This window comes from Neltuma alba, unplaced genomic scaffold (genome assembly GCF_004799145.2).
Source record: "Neltuma alba isolate B1F8T4 unplaced genomic scaffold, ASM479914v2 tig00000131_pilon, whole genome shotgun sequence".
NCBI classification, from domain to species: domain Eukaryota; kingdom Viridiplantae; phylum Streptophyta; class Magnoliopsida; order Fabales; family Fabaceae; genus Neltuma; species Neltuma alba.
This window is the reverse complement of record NW_021631930.1, coordinates 30202-51543: the sequence shown is the minus strand read 5'-3', so window position 1 is coordinate 51543 and position 21342 is coordinate 30202. Positions and strand designations below refer to the sequence as shown.

At 32.5% G+C, this 21342-nt stretch overlaps 1 protein-coding gene across 3 annotated transcripts; it reads left to right on the top strand.

Moving 5' to 3' along the window:
• The first annotated feature begins 12918 nt into the window (after positions 1-12918).
• Positions 12919-19978, top strand: LOC114749058 (DAR GTPase 2, mitochondrial-like). Of its 3 annotated transcripts, none has more exons than XM_028937696.1 (8): positions 12919-13266; positions 13595-13699; positions 15306-15383; positions 16319-16460; positions 16601-16671; positions 17220-17316; positions 18295-18500; positions 18793-19123. In XM_028937696.1, exons 1-8 carry the CDS (start codon positions 13126-13128, stop codon positions 18796-18798), a joined length of 846 nt encoding a protein of 281 aa, XP_028793529.1. In that variant the 5' UTR covers positions 12919-13125; the 3' UTR covers positions 18799-19123. The 3 variants fall into 3 exon arrangements, with proteins under 3 accessions (XP_028793529.1, XP_028793395.1, XP_028793467.1); XM_028937562.1 differs by lacking the exon at positions 18793-19123 and adding an exon at positions 19284-19978 and having other exon boundaries at positions 12924-13266; XM_028937634.1 differs by lacking the exon at positions 18793-19123 and adding an exon at positions 19284-19978 and having other exon boundaries at positions 13126-13266; positions 13611-13699.
• Positions 19979-21342: the final 1364 nt, after the last annotated feature.

The following is a 21342-nucleotide window of genomic DNA, read 5'->3' as shown; positions in this document are numbered from 1 at the left end:
CATATAATTGGCAATCACTGCCACGCAAATAATTGGCAATCACTGCCGCGCATATAATTGGCAATCACTGCCGCGCAAATAATTGGTAATCACTGCCCCATGTTTATCAGCTGCACATGGTCACGGCTAAAAATCCATGCAAGGAATTAAGGATTACATGTTCTCATGCTTTAGAAAAGTAATATGGCACAAACAGACATGCAGCAATCATACACAAGTGTAAGGTAGGAAAGAACTACTACCTGGTCCGCATCCCTCCAAATCAAACCTTACCGTTCTCCTTTCTTTCTATTTCTTGGTGGGTTTGAGCAGATATAAAAACCTATCATATTAGTAAGGGTAGATCAGTACCTGATCCAACTATAATTCATAAATTAAATAACTCTCTTCAAATTCCAAATCTTCTTTAATCTCTACCCTTACTAGTTGGTCGTTCTGGACAATTTTCTATATTTATGATATAACTCCCAAAAGGTTATCCTTTCCTTTATAACTCCAAACAATTACCTTACTTGGTAACTGGTCATCTTTGTCAAAAATATTATCTTTATCTATTATACTTGGGGAGGAATGATGAGCTCCCCAAACTTAATCATTCTAATGTTCTTAAGCTTGATTTAACCATCATATTAATGTTCCCAAACTCCAACTTCAACAAAGAATCACATCTTATTTATCAACACAATCCTATACCATGAACATTGCCTTAAACCTTTGTCTTAACATTTGAAAACATGAGTCAGCAATTATAGTCCATTTTCCAGGTCCTAATCACCCTTTAATCATCATATTAGATTCTAATACCATGCATTTTTCACTGGAAAATAACCTCAGAACAACAAACTCCTAGCAAACTTTCAGCTTCTAAAGTTCCGAATGCATAGGTCTTTGACTTCATAAATTCTCATAACTCTTTTAACATTTATTTAATTAACATAACAAAATTCTATCCTTCCAATTAAAAGGTTCTTAACAGCAGCACTATCAACAGTTCAAAACACCAATTAGTGAGGTATATACCGTTCTCAGCTTCCATATTTGAACTCCCACATGTAATACCTCACATACACCCTTTTAACTCTTATACGTAGACTTCTATATCATTTAGACATCCAATTCCTTTCCTATTGGTTTGATTAACTTTAATCTTAAATCTGAAAAATATCTCTACGCATGATTACCTAACACAGGGAGGCATCAAACACCACATCGGATAAGTGCATCGTTAACTTTTAACCTCCACAACATTTCGGACAGCACAACCTTTGGTTCCGTTGAAACTATTTTCCAGATTTAAAATAATGTTTAAACCATCATTTTCAAAGTCCCTAGTCACGCCTTAAACTTATACATCAATGACTTAGCATTTAACTAGAAGCATAATTCAGCAAAGACCAAATCAGTTTTGAGCTTCAAGGTCTTGGGTTTCCAACGCTCTGGATCTTCAAACATGCTTATCAATTAGAGTTCCTATTCTATATTTAGAAACCTCAATCACTGAGTTTTAAATCAGTTTTCAACTTTCAAAGAAGTAAAAACATTTCCCATATGAGAACCAATTATAACTCCCTTAGAAAATAAATCCAGATTTGAAATCTTGCTGAAGCATTTCCGAATCTTGCATGAAGCGACAGATTGTCTATACATATAATATTATACTCCTCCCGACTTACAGAAACTGAAGCTACATACACCGAAACCATATATATATATATATCAGTTCGGTCTCCTTCCCCCTTAGCTCCATGAATTCGAATCCCATAAATCAAAAGCCCCATCTTGGTGACTGAAAAATAGAGCCAAAACTCACATGGAAACAGGATCATCAACATGCAGCAACATTTATCACATCCCAGACTCAATTCGAATACCATACCCGTAAGAGATCCCAGACCCTGTTTCGACAAGGACAAAACAGAGCCGAAAAGACTATATACAGACTGAAAAACATACATGCAAACACACCATTCATCTATAAAAGCTTCAATCTACTCTCCTCCTTTCTTATTTCATCAGTTTCCCTCACTTTCTCTCACTAAAACCGAAACTCAACCATCATCATCTTCACTTACAGCCACCTATTGCAGAAAATGGATATGGGAGAGTGATCAGGAGACTTACTTAATCTCAAAACACCGATTGCATGCAGGGATCTACTTCCGATCACGACCTCCGGCCTCCTTTCTTCCTCCTGTCACTCTCTCGTCTCTCTCTCTCTCTATTCTCTTCGAATGGCAGTAACGAAATGGGGAAGAAAATGAATTCTGATGGTTATAAGGATGGAGCAACACGTGGGTGTGCATGTGGCTGATTGTCTTGACCATTTTGCCCTTCACAATAAACCTTGTCTTCACTTTGATCCTTTCTATATTTTTCTGAACCTAGAGAATAAACACAGAAATTACTCCACCACGTTTTATATGGATTTTCCTTATCCATTAGCTTTTGTGACCCTGAAAATAATTTCTAAACCTTGAAAAATCAATATTCCATAATTTTTCCTAATTGATTGAGCTATTAAATAATTTTAATGAACTTTCTCTTTTCTGCTCATCCTGAGTCAGACAATTCGGGGTGTTACAGGAATGGTCCCTACCAATCAAGGTATTAGATTGTGTAGAGATAAATACAATGGTAAATACAATATTTTAAAATCTAGTGAATTTGCAAGGTAAGAGTAGAAATTGAAGATACATAACTCACCAGTAAGTTTATTATGAGATAATTCCAGACCAATGAGATTATGAAGAGCTCCTATATGTGATGGAATGGTCCTTGCCAATAGAGGTAGCAGGTTTTGTGGAGGTAAATACAATATTTCAAAATCTAGCGAATTTGCAAGGTAAGAGTAGAAATAGAAAACATATAACTCACTAGTAAGACTGTTATAAGAGAAGTACAAATAAGTGAGATTATGAAGAGCTGCTATCTGTGCTGGAATGGTCCCTGCCAATAAAGGTATTAGATTGTGTGGAGGTAAATACAATATTTCCAAATCTAGTGAATTTGCAAGGTAGGAGTAGAAATTGAAGATACATAACTCATCAATAAGTTTATTATGAGACAAGTCGAGATTGATGAGATTATGAAGAGCTGCTATTTGTGCTGGAATGGTCCTTGCCGATAGAGATATTAGCTCGTGTGGAGGTAAATACAATATTTTGAAATAGTGAATTTGCAAGATAAGAGTAGAAATGGAAAATATATAACTAACCTGTAAAACTGTTAGAGGACAAATCTAGATGGGTAATTTTGTGAAGAGATCTGATCTATGTTGGAATGGAATCTATCAAAACCATTCCAGAAATTAGGAGACATTCAAGATAGGGAAATGCAGTGAAATTGAAATATGCTAGCTGATGGTGTTGTGTAGTCTTCTGTTGTTGATTCATCTCAACAAGGCTTCCAAAATCATTACAAGATTTGCCTTTCCAGTGACAAGGGTCTGACAAGTTGTGGGCACTGTTGCTGAAATTCCACCATTTGGTCTAAAGCAGAGCATGTTTCTCCTCTTCTATCATGGCAACTGATGCTGCACTATTAATGTGGAAGTAGGTTATTACAATAAAGCATAATAAAAATGCTGCTCTCATCACACCCATTTTCAATTCCTTTGTCTACACAAAGCGATCATAAAATGAGTACATACACAAAGTCTTTATATGTAAAGAGCAATACTATTGAATCTCCCTTCTATGGGTCAAAGTGGTTGGAGTGTGTAGGTCCAACGGCAAATGGACAAAATCATATCGTGTGAGATTGCCTTAGTTGTTAAGTAATGGTCTTGGCCAGTATTAAAGTCTTTATAGTCTTTGGAGTCATTATAGTGAAAACGGACATGAAATTACCAAACATTAGATGATGAACACCACAACATAGTGGTCCCATGGAACTTCAAATTAAAGAACCCATTATTTTTAACTTTTAGGATTATAATTTTGAAGACAAATCAAATTATAGAAATATACCTTTTCTTACCACTAGTTGCTCTAAAATAGAGCATGTTTCTCCTCTGCTATCATGGAGGTGGCAATACTGGGAAAGACAGTAATGGCAGGGCATAATTGTAAAGTCACTATTACTATGGTAGTGCTTATTGTTGGAGTAGCCGACATAATATTAGAGAACGCCCACTGATTCATGCAAAGTGATCAGCAAATTAGTGCAGAAGCTGAGTCTTTATAGGAGCATAAATTAGTTTTTCTTCAAAACAAAATTACAACTTTTAAAAAATAAATTTATCATCATAAATTGTATATTAAAAATGTCAAATTTAGATTGTTCAAATCAAAAGTTTAGATGGTACAAATTTTATTATAGTGATAAGAACAGTAGGGATCCAAGCTCCAAGCATCATGTGCGACAATTTATTAGAAAATGCCTAAATTTTTTTTATCATTGTTTTAAAAAATAAGACCCTTCATTACCTTCTACCAAATCGGTCAATCTTAGCTATTGGCACAATAATTTAGTGCAATATGAAAACTCTTTTCTAAGCTAGAGGTCTTGACTTCGATCCAACTTATACTTCCGGGCTATTAATACTTTTTTTTTTTTCAACTCATCAGGCCATTAATACTTATTCGTTTAATTTAAAAACAAAGAAACTTGAACTTGTTTAAGTATTTTTTTAACCTTTTTTCCGATTGTTTTGGGAAATCAAAGAAGGAGCAAAAGGTCATTGTTATTCTTTTTTTTTTTTTTTGCCATCGCAAAAGATCATTGTTAATGGTCTTCATCAATATTAAAGTGTGAATTAATTAATGGTCTTCATCAAGATGACTCTAAATAATTTTGGGGTAGGAATTGCAAATCATTGAAAAAGGTATTTAAATACATTTTTTTAATAAATAACTAACTTATTTTCCTAAACATTTGCAAATTAATTATGTCGTAGAAACTTAATTATAAATGACTCTAAACACCCGTGTCAAATAATAAAACTATACTACTATTAAAATTAAAAGAAAACGCGTTGTCGGGGCCGCATTATTGGAATTCAATGATCATTCTCAATCACCATTTACCAAGTTAACATGCTAAAGCCCTCACTCGCAATCCTGTCAGAAAAATTTACTCACGTGTATATGGATAAAAGGAAAGAAATCAAATAAAATTAATTGATTGAATTTATTAATAATAATAATATTTGTCAGTATTATTCTTATTAAATACACATATACTTTACGTTTTCATACCTATTTGAATTTGAATTAGCGGTGGAGAATTAATTTTAAGTTTTATGAGTATTTGAGATCATTTGACTTTTAATCACTGTTATTTAAAATTATAGAATGACAACTAGTACAAAAATAGTAACGATTAGTTAATGAAAGCTAAGTGATCCCCAAAATTAGCTTAGAAGCCGAGTCATTTTGGGAAGGCTGTTATTCTGATGATGAAAGCTGAGCCAGTTTGATGCGGTGCCTCCTTGACACTGCATTTCAATATACATACACTCTTGCCCATAATATAAAAACTTGGTTAGAAGAAAATTTTGGTCCAAAATATAAGAGGTTGATAAGATAATTAATAATAGTTTTTCACTTTGAACCATTGTTACAAAGAGGAGATAATTTTGAATGTAAGAAAGGTGTAGGAGAATTTTCCAATCACATTCTTTAGTAAGGGTAAAATAGGTAACTTCTATCAATTTGAAACAAATTTATTGACTTACTAACATTCCTTAATTTGTGAGAAAACTTAATTACCAGCCTTTTATACTTCTCTAGTACTTAATGTAAGACATAATAAACTAATTTGAGTAGATTAAAGATATTAGTATTGAATTTAAAAATCTAAAATAAAAATAATTTTTTAAATGTTAATTTTTCAAGAAATTTTTTCTTTTACTTAAAAAACCATCAGCTAAAAATTTTAAATCTCAACTGCAGAAATTAAATTTGTACAGTGCAAATCTTACACCAATGATGAGCATCAGGAACCGGTTCTTATTACAAGCCATCATAATAAAATTTTAGCTTTGACTGTGCTGTCATTAATAATAATAAGCGCAGCCTTACCATTTTGTGAGAAACATCGAGCAAGCTTCAAAAACTCCATTTTGAATCTGTAGTTTTTTTATTAAAATATATTCCAATGTCATCTTGGTCATCTGATTTGTTTGGCAGCCGCACTGTAAAATAGTAGTTATTAAGGCTTTGAGCATGCTAGTCGAGGGCAAGCAACATGTAAGAGTAAAGAGGAGGGGGAAATTAGGTCCCCTTTAGCATGAAACATTAAAAGTAAGAGCTAAAAATTGGGATTGAGATTAAAAAAACTCATTAAAAGAGTGTTTAAAATGAAGAATTACTTGTTATTTAGGATTAAATAATCTCTAGATGCGATTGAGGAATATCGCAAGTTCTGCAAGTGTTTCTGCTAAATTTCAAGAATGTTATGCAAGTGTAGATATTAAGTTTTATATATGTAGAAAACTCATTAAAAGTAAGTGTGAAACATTAAAAGTAAGAGCTAAGAATTGGGATTGAGATTAAGAAAACTTATTAAAAGAGTGTTTAGAATGAAAATTTTTTGTTATTTAGGATTAAATAATCTCTAGATGCGATTAAGGAATAGCGCAAGTTTTGCAAGTGTTTCTGCTAAATTTCAAGGATGTCATGCAAGTGTAGATATTAAGTTTTATATATGTACATATATGATAATGAAGGCAAGCTCTTGGTCACTAAAGAGCAGGAACATATCAAAATTCCGCTAATTACTCTATTGCACTTAACAGTTTGGGAAATGATCATCATTTGAGACCAATATACCTTCCATCTAGAGACGTTTTGATAGTTTCAATAAATATTAAATATTTTTTTTTATATATGCTCATATTTAAAAAGAGTGCTGAGAGAGTAAAAATTAATATAATATTAAAATTTAGTGTGATTAATAAGAGTAATATGGGAAATCAACTAAATTTCATGACAAATTTAATGTTTTAAGCCGTTTTTATTGTTCCATGTGAATTAGTTATAAATGTCCTATATTATAGATCGGAGGGAGTAGATTCGATGCTAAATATAAGAGTTAGTTAAAACGTTTGTTTTAATTCTAAATATAATATCATAATTTATTTTGTCTCATAAATTTGTGATTATCTTTTCAAACGATCCTATTAACTACACAAATTTACTTAATGCAACTGTGACAATCAAATGAGTGCAGGGGCAGAGAGTCACTAAGTTACTATTATTGTGTGGCTAAACGATATGTGGTGCGTTTACACGTTGGTTCTTTTAATTTGATAGCAAAAAGCATAACTTTGCAACTTCTTTTTAATATTTGATAAAGACTTTTCCTTTCATAAAATGTAGTAACTTTTTAACTGTTCTAAAAAATAAGAAAGAATTCGAAAAGTTCCATTATCAAGGTGTTAAAGTTGTCCAAAAGCAAATGCAATGAACACAAACATAACGTGTGAGTTCGGCACAATTGAATCAGCATTTGAAATCATATGGGACCTTTTTAATATCAATCAAGCTTGTTAAAGTTTACAAAGATAAAGAAAGAGTAGCAAGATCGAGGAAAAGTTCATCAATTTATAACAATATATTTCTTAGAATTTTATCTCAAAAGTTGTCTCATTTATACCTCCGTTATCTTATCTGGCGCGTAGTCAATTTTAAAATATTTTTTTTTAGTAGCTTAAAATGTGGAATGTGACATTGGGTCTCTGCAGGTGGAAGCAAAAAGAAATGATGAGAAACAGGGATTGTAAAGATAAAAATTAGGGGGAAATAAACAAATATCGTATCTCATTCACATTTAAGCCTTCTAAAAATCCAAAGCCACACATCAAAGCCCATTTAATCAAGCATTCACAAACAAACCAATTCAAATTAATCAAGCTTGAAAAAATTAAAAGCAGCAAAAGTTACTAAGAATATAAAGCTTAAAAAAAAATTAAAACATTTAAAATAGATGAATGAGGAAAAATGGAGATGAAATTTAAAATAGACAACAGATGGAAAAAGATCATTATAAATTGGAAAAGATAATTACGCTGCAAATAAGAGGTGTTTGTTAACAAAGCTCGAAAATTTCAGGTCAGCCATGGCCACCACAGATGCCGTGCCAGTGGAAGTTGACTATGATCTTCAAGCTTTGTAATAAGCATGAGCAAGAGGGGAGGATAAGTAGCCAGACTCATGAGCAAGATTGAGGGAGCTAGAGAAGGCGCGAGAGGCATGAGGTGTTGAGATCCAGTGCCACAAATGGCCACTGCCTCCAATGTCTCTGAACTCTTGACGGATTCAGTGATTGGAAACTAAAACTAACATTGAATATATAGCTAAAATTTGCTAGAATTACTGTGGAGAAATGGGTGCCATTGCTAGCATTCACATTGTGGCGAAACTATTAGAGTCCCAATCATGAACATCCTCTCTTACTCAACCCTAACGCCTGGTAACAAAGAATGCAAAAGTCATAGTAGCCCAACTGGCATGCAAGCTTTTTTGGAGGCTTTAGGGAGAAGCAGAGAGAAAATGGAGATGAGAGGTGTAGGGTTAGAGAAATGCCTTTTTACCACAAAATTACACTTGCTGAAGGTTGGAAAACTTAATCGGGTAATCGTGCTAAAGAAATTAATACAAGGGATTTCAAACTATTCATTCATGCACAACGATTCCCCATCATTTGAAACCGTCACAATCTCAAGAGAGAACTCCCTTATGATCACCACATGTGTTTGCCTATCATTGGCTCCCCAAATGCCGAACCGAAAGTTTTGCAGGCATAATCACAACCCTGCTCATTTGTACAACACTGACCTTGTGATAATGTTCAAAAACATGGATAATCATATTGCGTCTTTTTTTTTCTGAACAAATACTAAACATCCTTACCACCTGGCCGGTCGCTAGAGTTCTGGAACCGGTGGCAGTGTCATAATTCAGGTGTTGGTCAGTAGAGCTCTAACGGTAGGTTGACGACTGGTGGTGGGTGATTATTTTTTTAGAGATTTTTTTAAGTCCAGTAATGCGATTAACAAGTTGTTTTAATACTATTAACAAGTGTAGTATAATAATTAACAATAGGTTTTTTAAGAAATTCAAAAAGTAATATTTTTATAATTTTAATAAGATGGTTAACAAGTTTTGAAATGCTATTAACAACTTCGATATAACATTTAATAACAAGTTTTCTTAAAAATTTAAAAAGTGGTATTTTTATAATTTTAGTAACTCGGTTAACGAGTCATATGATGATATTAATAACTATTATAACAATATTAAAAAAAATCATAGCATTAATTTTTTTACAAAATTTTAATTTTACTCTGTTATTTTATTTTCATTATATCATTTAAGAAAAACCAATACTTTATCATTTATTTATTTTTATCACATTATATGAGGAAAACCTATATTTTAATATTTATTTAATTAGGGAAAAATGATATATATGAGCTAACAATAACAACAAAATAAGATGAAAAAATAATAATAGTATTATATTATCCGGTAAAAAATGGAAAACACACTGTACAGTTATTAAATTCGAGCCAAATACATGGAGAAACTAATGTTATGGTTAACAAACAAGTAATATTTCATTTATTTAATTGCAAAAGACAGTACAAATTATTTAAAAAATTATTAAAAATTAGGTAAATCCAAATATTTATGAAAAAATGGGAAGACTGTAATAGTTAGTTAAAAATAAATATAACACTACTATAATTTAATAAATTGGAAAAGAGAGGATATACTACCTTCTATTTTTAATATAAGAATTAATTTGACTTTTAATTTAGTCTTGAATATAAGACTCTAATATATTTTGTCTCTAATATGTATCTTTTTTTTTTAAATAGTCTTTGTAGTACTTACACAAATTAAAAATTTTATCAAATGATAGTTCTAGTTAATATATATAATTAGTAAGAGGATTATAGGAAAGACAATACCTAATTATTATAAGTAACTAACTTAACAAAATTTTTTAATTTACTCAAATTAGTTAGTTAGTTCTTATATTAAGAATCGTAGATAATATTATTAAGAAACAGTTAAAAAATTAGTTTATTTATCTCCTTCCCCATTGCATCATTTGACAAACTTCTATATAGCTTTACAGGACACCTTCCCTGTCATGAATAGGTAGATAGGAAAATGACAAATAAAGAAGGCTGAAATTAGGATATTTCAATTTAGGAAGCCAAGGATTGAAAATAACAGAGATGGAAGTTATTCTCAAATTAAAATTTAGAAATTTAAAGAAAATGACACAAATGCCCCTTTATTTTATTTTTTTTATAAAAAAGTTCAACCCCTTGCCACTAGTCGCTGGCTATGGCCACTAGTGTGTTGGTTGTCGATCGATTTTTTTTGCTGGCAGATTTCTATTTTGCCATGTGAGAAATTATTTAAGGAAAGTGGTAGGGGTAGGATTTAATCCCACTATCCTTTGGTTATTTGGGCCAACAAAAAAAAACAGGTGACTATTGGGCCACCAATAATTTGTTGACCTCATAATGCAGGAAAAAAAATATAAGTTGATTCTTTTATTGTGACTTCAACATATGACGACAGTTTATCTGAGAATGATAAGTCTTAATTGGGAAATAACAAATCTAAATTTGACATTAACAAAGCATTTTTTTAATATATAATAGGAAATAACATGTGCATTAACTAAAAATGACAACAATTTATCTAGAAATAATACATCTTGATTGGAAAATGATAAGTGTAAATTTGATATTGACATTGTGTTTTTTCCTGACATATAATGGAAAATAACATGTATTAATTAAAAATGATGACAATTTATCTGAGAATGACATGTCTTGATTAGGAAATGACAAGTCTAAACTTCAGATTAACAATGTGTTTTTTCTTGATACATAACAGGAGATAACATGTGCATCAATTAAAAATAAAAACAATTTATTTGGGAACGACAAATTTTAATTTTGAAATGACACATCTATACTTGGAATGAACAAGGTGTTTTTGCTTGATATATACATAACCTGAAATAATATATGAATTAATTAAAAAAGACAATAATTTATTTGGAAATGACAAGTCTTGATTGTGAAATGATAAGTCACCGCCATGAATACATACACACGAGGTCCCATGTATATATTCATATATATATATATAATATTCATGGCAGAAATCTGAAGTCTTCGCCATGAATATATGTATAATATATATGGAGAGTACAGATTTTATCACAATTTTAATCATACAGTGCTGTGCTTATGTTTTATAATTTTTCACTGTTCTTCTTCTTGTTCTTTTAGGGTGTGTTTGGATGAAACCAAACCGTGGTTTGGAAAAGTGATTCTGGAGAATAGATTCTGGAAAAAATAGATTCTGTGAAGAATAGATTTTGTAAAAAAGTGATTCTGAGAAGTGAGAGTGTTTGGATAGTTGTTATCAGAAGCACTTTTTATATATACAAATTACTAAAAAAAAGACATAAGTTAATATGATAATTACAGAAAAAATAGATTTTATGATATATTTTAATTTGAAGAAATAAAATTGTTAATAATATGTTTTTTACCAACATAATTAATAATACATAAGATAATATAATTAATAAATAATTAATGTCTATATATATTTATAAAATATAAGATTAAATATATTTATAAAAAAATATGTTTATAAAAAAAATAACAAGATACATATCATATAGGCCCTCACACTCTCCCTTTTTTCTCCAAAAGCAAAAAAAATTTGCTTTTTCCAAAACCATGGTTTTGGAGTCAAAACCATGGTTTTGACCCAAAACCATGGTTTTGGTTTTTGGAGAGGCTGTTTGGGTAGCATTTTCCCCAAACCATGGTTTGGGTCCCCAAACCATGGTTTGGGGTGCTATCCAAACAGAGCCTTAGGCTTGCCTTGTTTATAGATTCTATAATAGCTTGTATTGTGCCAATGGATCAAGATTTTTTCAGAATTTTTCTACAGCAACCTAGGAATTTTAGTGTTGTAGATATTTTTGTTAACTTTTGATTTATCAGGTTTCTTAGGAAATTTAGTGTTGTGTATTTTTTTTTTTAAGTTTTGATTTATCAGGTTTCTTACTCATTTTCCTAAAAAGTGGAAGCATGTTTTTAGTCATTCAACTGATATATGCTAAATTGCGAATATGAGCTTTATGATTCATTTCTTATTTATGATTCATTGCCAATATATTATACATTTTATTTCTTCTTTTCCAGGTGTTCAAAAGAAACTATGTTGAAAATTTGATGATATGCAGCGGACGGCTATAATTTTGTCTGGTCAAAATTATTATAATTGTAATGAAATTTGTTCGATTCTTGCATTTGGTATTATCTTGTTGATTAATTAGATTATATTGGATTATGTGTTGCATTTTAGATAATTTTAAAACGAGTTATTATAATTTTGAATTTATTTATACAAATATGGCCTTTTTTCGACCTGTTTAAATGCTTAGGTCTATTTCTGTAAAAGCTTAATTTTAGCCTATGCCTGTTAGCTTGTTTATAATTTTTCAAAAAATCATAGTCCTTTTAACAGATTTTATGTCAGGCCAGGTTTTCATACAAACTAAGTTTAAGTTGAAAAGAAAGCCTTTAATAAGCCACAGATTAAGTTCAGATTGGTATGTTACAATACAGGTCTAGCCTGTTAAAAGAAGAACCTAACCTGGCCTGTTTTCACTCTGCTGGCAAGGGGTCAAACCATTTAAAAAAATAAAAAAATATTTTTTTCATTTCTCCTTAATTTCAAAATTCTAATTTAAAAATAATATTTTTCTTTATGATTTCCAACTTTCTAGATTGAAATATCCTAATTTTTGATTTTCCCACTTTAAATTATTTTTAATTTTTTCCCTGACAAAACCTTACCGTCTCTCTTCGCTCTCTCTCTTCCCTTCTCCATGGTTGCCTCCTTTGGCTCTTCGATGTACCTCTTCCCTTCTCCATGGTCGGCTCTTCGATGTAGATGAAGATGATAATCTAGAATGAACAAAGCCTCCCAGATCCGCCCTCTTCCCAGCAAGTTGTCGACGGCGGCTCAGACTTCACCCTAAGGTTGCTACCTGGTTGCTCTCTGTCTCTGCACACGGAAATCGGAACCTTGCTGTTGCACCGCAAACGGAAATCCGAACCTTGCAGTCATGGGCACAGCAATGAAGTATCTAAAATGGAACAAAAGAACACAAGGAATATGGTATAGTCCCCATATGGCTGCTGCTTCTCGTGCCATCTTAGAGAGGATTCCATTGGTTGATCTTATCGTGGAACTGAGAGATGCAAGGGTAGTCTACTGTTTTTATGCTCTCCGCCTACAGAAAATTATATTATTTCAAGTGCTTGATCAAACCTCATTTACTTGTGTTTTTGTCCGTTGTTATTTTCAGTCATACCCCCCCCCCCCCCAAAAAAAAAAAAACAGTCTATAGTTTGTACTTTTTCAAAATTGTTGTCAATTTTTTTTTTTTAAATTTTAGCATTTGGCAGAGTTGATTACAATAATGCTTTCCCTGGTTTCTTAGATTACTGTAAGAGAGGCATAAAATTGGCAATATTTTTTAAATAATTGTTTTCACCTTTTAACCTTATTGTTATTTATATCTCTTATTTTAGATCCCATCATCTTCAGAATGCGAGATAGTGAGAAGCTACCCAACTTCCTCAAGACACATAATTGTGCTGAACAAAATGGATCTTGCTGATCGATCAAAATTACAGGTGACCGAAGCCTCTTGCTTCCTTGACTTTGGCATTTGGATTTTCATGGGCTATACTGAAATTTATTCTTCTGTTGGATGCATTCAGTTGTATTTGAGTAGAAAAAGTATTTCTACAATACTTTTGAATGAAAAAAATGCAATCCATGAAGGAAAATAATTAAAAATGATGTTGATAGATAAACTTTATTCATCACGGTATTCCTAAATTGCATCACCGTGAGTACTGTTTGTCCCTTCTATTGGAGTTGGACTCAGGTTTGATTGGCAATGCTCTACTGGTTATGTTGTCCACACCCAGTTAGCTTGTTTATTGTGCCGTGAGTACATCTTAAGCTGCTCGTCAATCTCTTCAGTTAATGCCCTGTGTACTTGAAAATTGTGTCACCATGACAACTGTGTGCTTTTACATTGGAGCTGGACTCTGGTTTGGTTGTCAATGCTCCCCTAGCTACTTTGTGCACTGCCTATTAACTTGGTAATTATGGCTTGGATAGATCTTAAGCTGCTTGTCAATCTCTCTGGTTAATGTCTTAGGTTACCTCTAGTTTGGTCGTAGGTTGGGATTCACATAGGCTTAGGTGTTGGTGATTTTGGGCCCAAAACTTTCATCTTTCTTCTTTAATGGTTGGATTCTCTCCCTAAATATGAGCTTTAGGCAGTTTAGAAAAGGCATGGAGGATCAAATCTTTAAGAGTTCTTGAGGGAATTCAATTCATAAGGTAGGTTGTGGTTAGGATGGCTTCCCTCTCGATATCTTAGCACATTTGTAAAACCATAATGACAAGCACATCGGGGATAAAGATCAATGTGCGTTTACAATCTATCATGAGATGTGCCAATATATATTACAAAAATCGTAACTATGTACATCATCAACACCTTCCATGAACAGTAATGGGTAATTGTTTTTCATTCTGTATATTTTATTCATTTTGGGTTGTGTTCCTGTTGTCAATCAGCAGCCTAGGGCTTAAATCCAGGTACTGCTTCAAAAATTTCATTTGACACCTTTTCTAACTTTCCATTATTTTTGCCGGTATGGCTTTTGCATTTGGTAGATAACCGAAATGGCTTTTAATTTTTCTTTTGTTATCCTGCCACCATTTCGCCATGTGAGTGAGATGAGGTACGCATACTTTGCATGTTATTCCTTGCTGCCTACGTTGGATTGTGATGCTTGAAAATTTAAGGGAAAGTTCTCTTCCTGGTCTTTGATATGAGGCAAGATGGTTGTTCTGGCCTATTTTGATGTTTAGTATATGCTATGGCGTTGGTAATGTCCTTGGTAGACATGCAGAGGGATATTTATGTCTTTCTTTTCAGTTTGTTATGATTGTGATTTTTTTATTTTGCTTTGTCTGTAGATTGCTAGCTTATTCTTATTGCCCCCTGTATCACTTCTTTCCTTATCTTTGGTCTTAAAATTCTTGTCAAATTACTCTTCCGTGTTTGTTTATTCAGTGCTGATCTTTTATCGTTATAGAACTAAAAGAGTGGGATTTTTTTCTCATACTTGAAATATCTTCTAGCGAAGATGTATTCATTTTGGCTTCTTTCTTCCTCCTTTCGTTCCTGTTTAAAATAATTTCATGATTCGTGAGTAGGAATGGGTGAAATATTTTAGGGAAAGAAACTTCATCTCTTGCGGAGTCAATTCTCATAACAAGGAGAACATCAAGAAGGTAAACAGTTAGATCCTTTTCTGTGAATCCATCAGTTAACGTTCAAGAATTATCTCATTGCATATATCGAGGGACTGTAATGCAAAGAACATTCATGGTGACAGGCTGAAAGTTGTTAATCTGATGAAACTTTAATGTACAATCTAAATAATAATCAGCTACAAATTTCAAGAACGATTTGATTTTCTGCTGTAATGCTGTTGCTATTATTTTCTTTTCTTTTTCCCCTCTTACCCCTTCATTAATTCTTTTGGAGTTTTCCTCTGCTGTGTTTCACTTTAGGAGGCATGTTTTCCCAACATTCCGTGTTGCTATATAGTGGCAGGGACAGGCTTGTTGACCTCAATCATTAGTTTTTAAACTATTTATTTCAATTAAATATATGTAGTAATATAATAGTTTTGTTTAAAGGAATGGTTGGGGTAATTAAAATAACTACTTTGCTTTTGCAAAATTGTTTTTGCTGACACTAATTGTATTCCCCCCCCAGGGGGGATGTATGTGTCCTAAAATAAAGTTAAGGTGAAAATAATTTAAATCTGTCATTCTAAAGTATAGAATTAACAAGATGATTGATTGATTAATCATAAAATCGGGACAAGTTTGGGGAAGGCAAAAAAGGAAAACTTGATCAACTGAAATTAATTTTCAAGTCTCTATTTCATTGTCTCAGAAATGATGGGGTAATTAGGGTTTACAAGTAAGGTTTCAGGTGGTGAGGGGACAGGTTAATCTGGCATAATGAGTATTTTGGGTGCTTAGACGTTTTCGAAATATGCTAATGGAAATGGCTACAAAGGGAACAATGACACTGAACATCATGAAGCAAATCTGACCTTATTCCTATTTCTTATATCTGGACGACTATAATTTTCGTAATTGATGTGTGTTGATCATGAACATGAAGTAATTTAAGGACTCTTGGTTTCAGACAGTTTTTAAGCCTAATTCAAAACCAAGTAAGAGAATTGAAGAAGACTGATCATACCGCAACAGTAATGCTTGTTGGTATTCCGAATGTTGGCAAGTCAGCACTTGTTAACTCATTGCATCAATTTGGCAGAATTAGTGCTGCAGGTAGCTAAAATTTCCTTGCAATGCTTACAAGCAGCATATGATATGCTAAAATTTTGTGTAACCTGGTGGATGAATGTAGTTCAGAAATATGTAATTTATCTGATTGGTTTTCCTTGTATTCTGTGTCTATTGTTTTCCAGAGAAGGGAAAATTGAAACACGCAATTGTGAGTCCAGAACCAGGGGAGACCAGAGATATACGAAGTTTTAAGGTGGGCCCCTTATTTTCAGTGACTCATGCTTTCTTGAAGTTTTAGGAAAATTATGAACAACACGTCTCATGGATAAATCAAATTTCAAGTTCTTACTGTTGTGTTGTTAAAAGAATCTGAATTGTTGATCACTACTGCGAAAGTTCAATGAAAATCATGTGACTCTGACTGCCTTTCTTATAGATGCCTGATGATCCCACTTAAGCTGTTGTATCATTGAATTTAAGTTTGAATTTTCTTGTCCATATTTTTTATTTGGTCATTTTCTAATATTTGGATTAGTAAAATGTGTCATTTGACATGGAATTGAAATGAGGCGTATTGTAGGGTATATACAAGGGAGGCTATTTTAGGAATTAAAATTACAAATAAGGATGTAGGTGGGCTATTTCAGGAAGTAAAAATACAACGGAGGACAAAAAAAGCCTCTATAGAATTACATATTTTACACTATTTCTAAGTTCTAACATCTATCAATTATCATGTGTCCAGGCATACTATCTCTTCTGTGATTTCATTTCCGCACTCACTAAAATTTTTCCATTCAGATTGCTAGCCATCCCAATATTTATGTACTGGACACTCCAGGTGTTGTACCCCCTGAAATTCCTGATGTTGATGCTTGCTCTAAATTAATTTTAACAGGTATATTTCACTAAGTTTCCTTCTATCCTGAGTTTAGTTTGGTTTAAGGGCTGTCACTGTGATTTTCTTACAGAAGTGACTTTTTGGTCCTCCAAATATACATATCGTCAATATGGTCTCCTAAACATAGACGTTGTATTTAACTTCTCCAAAGATTGTTTTTGTTCTCTGGCGGTTCTTGCCTTGAACTCATTGACAGACAGTAATGGTACAGTTAATGTGGCCTAAAAAAATGGATTATGTGGCTGCTAACTGTGCGTAGGACCACCGCTTTACTATTCAATTTTGGTGTATCTTTCAGTTTCATCGTGTTATTAAGTTCTAGCTTTATGAAGACTCTAGGAGCCAAAGGTAGCACATTGGCTTTAGCACAGATGATTCGTGGCATGCCGTGTGTTTGTGGTGCCATACCCAGCCACAGGCCATGTCAACCTATGATGTGCCTCTGTGAAATTATTCTTTCCATCGCAACCCATATGACCGAGAGATTTTCAATGCCTTACTTGTCGTGTAAGAGTAGAACAGCTAAATTTGCTTCAATGAGTACCACTGCTTTTTCTTAGTGGGCTCTTATATGGGCAAGTCTCTGTCTCTTATTTTGCTGGTTCTGACGTTGTGATGTCAAACATGTAAGCTCCCTTTGAAACTCTCCTCTGTAATATTAAAACGCAGGTGAGAAAACACTCAGGAATTTAATGGTCACATCACTTGTGCCCTTTGACCATGTCAATTTATATTTAGTGGAAGGACCATTTAAGTGTGTCATGAACTAAACAAAATTGAGAAGTCAAAGGAATCCGCCTTTCCCAAATTAAATGCAGTGGTACATGATAGAAATGACTGTTACTAAAGGCAATGCACTAACATATTGCAAGCACATTGCTCAAGGTTTTGGCCTGATTATTTCATAGCTCAGCATTTTAAGATTATCTGCCTCTTTCATGTGCTTAAATTTCTTCCTTTTTAATCCTTAAGCAGGAGCAATCAGGGATAGTTTAATACCGACAAAAGAAGTTGCTCAATGCTTTTTAGCTGTACTCAACAGGAGTGAGCAATACAAGAATTGGGCAAACTTATCAATCAAGGATAACGATAAGCTGTCTCTTGACTGTACAATGGAGTTTTTGAATAGCTCTGAAATGTGTATGAAGCAGAGAAGGAAAAGCCCTACAGATCACACACAGGTATAAGCTATTTGAAGTAAATTTCTATTTTTCCTCATCATTACGCTGTTTTTGCCCCCCTTCTCATCAATAACTTCCTGGCTCTTCGTAAAAAATTACGAGTCAACCGGAAGATTAATTAAAAAAAAAAACTATTCTAAAATAAAAGCAACTTTGACAAATTCTGTTAAAACACTAGACCACTAATAGAAAAAGAGGACAAACAACCAATGAAATTCATGCCTTTCAATTTAGATTAGCAATTACGATGGTATGGAGGATGCCTGAAAATTGTTTACTGCGGCAAATGCAGAGGTAAATATAGATCCAAAGAAAGCCACTCCAGGAGACAAGAAGAATAATTGTTACAGTGGTGGCGGAAGCAAGGTGATGAGCTTGTGTCATTGGGTTGCCTCTGAAAAGGCAGCCATAGGATTTACCATCAGATAGTGAAAATTTGAGTCAGACGGATATTGTCATAATATACACACCTTTTTCTTGGGGAACCTTACTAAATGACCATTTACATAATTATTTGAGTCGTTAGAGATCTCCTTAATCCTTATCATGTTATAATTGTCAAGGAAGTTAGATAAATTTATAATATCATTTTAGCCAGCCAGTGCAATGGAAGTTAATGTACTATGCGTATAATGCGTGTGAAGACCTCTATGCAGAGCTAATAAATAACAGATTGCATTATCTTCATCAATAATAAGTCATAATTCTTAATGTTGATGAATAAAGTCATTATTCGAACAGTCTTTGCTTTTCAATGTATAAAACTCAGATGGCATTTTGTAGGATCATGTAGTTCGCGATGTTCGGCGAACTCTCTTCGAAACAATTTCAGCATATGAAGGGAATACAAATGATGAAGAGGAAATGGAAGCCCTTATTTCTCTACAGTTTGGAGCATTGCAGAAAGCATTTCAGGTTTCTGCTGAATGTCCAGAAGAGGCTAATGTCAAGGTGGGGAAGAAGCTGCTTGATCTTTTCCGTACTGGGCGTCTCGGGCATTATACATTAGATCTTCTTCCTGGAAATATCCAGTACGGAGTATAAGCCATAGAGTTGTGCTGTCTATGGCTATGGACGCTGCAATTGGCAGCAAATTAGATATTCTATGTTGATGATGAGTTGATAGTCTACATTAGAATGAGATGGATAGTGGAGGAGAACTAGAATCCGTATGGACAGGTTATTGGATTCACCCCTTGTTCGGATGGATTAAATGGGGGAGGAAAAAAAAACTGAGGAATAAAAAGGAGAAAAAGTGGAAGAAAAGAAAAGTGGGAGAGAAAATGGGTGTGAGGCTCATTTTGTTTTCACACTCTATTTTCTTTTCAACTTTTCTTTCCATATATGGAGAAAAAAGGAGAGAAAAATTCACATTCCTTGTATACCTTCCTCAAATATAGTCCAATGATTTGATGAATGTTTTCTTTTTAAATTATATGTATAATTACTTTATAATTCAATAAGATTATCTCATTGGACTATGGCCAAGGTACGAAAGAAGGGGAATTGGCATGAAGTAGTATATATTTCTCCATCTCTGTAAACTTGTGTGTTAAATTTTTATTATTCATAAATAATTTTAAACGTTACTTATTTGGATGTGTTGTTATGTTTAATTTAAAAAACTTATTCACTTTTTATTTTTAGCTTGAAAAGTAATAGTTTTGCTCAATCATTTAGTTTTTATAATAATAATCACAAGATAATATATTTTTACCAAATGATTTGATTTTAAATTATTTGATGATGTTAATGTTAATATTATTTTATTTGATTTACCATTTTTCACATAGAAATAAGGATATTAGTCATTTAAATAGTTTCTTATTTTCTTTTATCCCTATTTGTTGTCTTTCATCCAAATAAAAAGAATGATAATATTATTTTTTTCTAGTTTTCTCTCCTATTGTTGCATTTTTTTTCCTCTCAATTTTTTCTCAGAGCATCAAGAATGATTTAAAATAGAATCAAACCAATGGAACTAAAACCGATCAATATTATATCAATGGTTTTACCATAGGTCAAAATTTAATCAGTTTAGTTTTGTTTAAATTGTCTCCTTAGTCTTCCTTACTACGCTATTACCTTGTAATCTTTTATTCCCTTTTGAATTCCCTCTGTCCTGCTACCATGCAATCCCACCTCCCTTTCCTTTTAAGTTCCCTCCAGTCTTATATAAGATATATTTTTAAGGGTAAATTATGGGAAAATTACAGAGAAGGATCTAGAGTAAATACTTATTGGTTTTTAATGTAAAATTTAATTGTCGAGTTGATTTTTATTCTAAATGCAAGATCTTTTTGTCATATTTATTAGCCTTTTTTGAATTACCCTCATTGACATTTTCTTAACTATAATCAAGTAGGTGAGTGAGATAGAATATTAAGAAAGATGATTATGATGTTTTAGAAAAAATATATCGTATTTTTTATAATTAACTAACTTACCTAACTTTGATAATCTAATCAAATTAGTTAAATATGCTTTACATTAAAGATCAGAGGAGAAATATTTATTATATAAAAAGATCAAATACTAACGCATGAACTTAAAAAATACGAAGCTGCCCTTAACTATATTTCCTATGTTTTCTTCCATATTCTGTTAGTAATTCTAATGCGACTTTCTAAGCTTCACTAGATTAAATAAAATTTCTCTCAAATTTTACAACTTGTGCAAATATTTATTGTAAAAAAAATATACAAACATTATTCTATTATGAAAAAAATTAGAATTTTATTTTCAGAATCAACACAACATAGATTAAAAATAAGTTATATAATTTTGGAAGAAATTTATGTAAGTTTTAAAAATAAAAAATACATATAATGTCAATAGAATT

Coding starts and splice junctions, on each gene's coding strand:
- LOC114749058 (XM_028937562.1), top strand. CDS start 13,126: ATGGGCACAGCAATGAAGTATCTAAAATGGAACAAAAGAACACAAGGA. Junction 13,700..15,305: donor CTGATCGATCAAAATTACAG/GTGACCGAAGCC, acceptor ATTCGTGAGTAG/GAATGGGTGAAATATTTTAG. Junction 15,384..16,318: donor ACAAGGAGAACATCAAGAAG/GTAAACAGTTAG, acceptor GGTTTCAGACAG/TTTTTAAGCCTAATTCAAAA.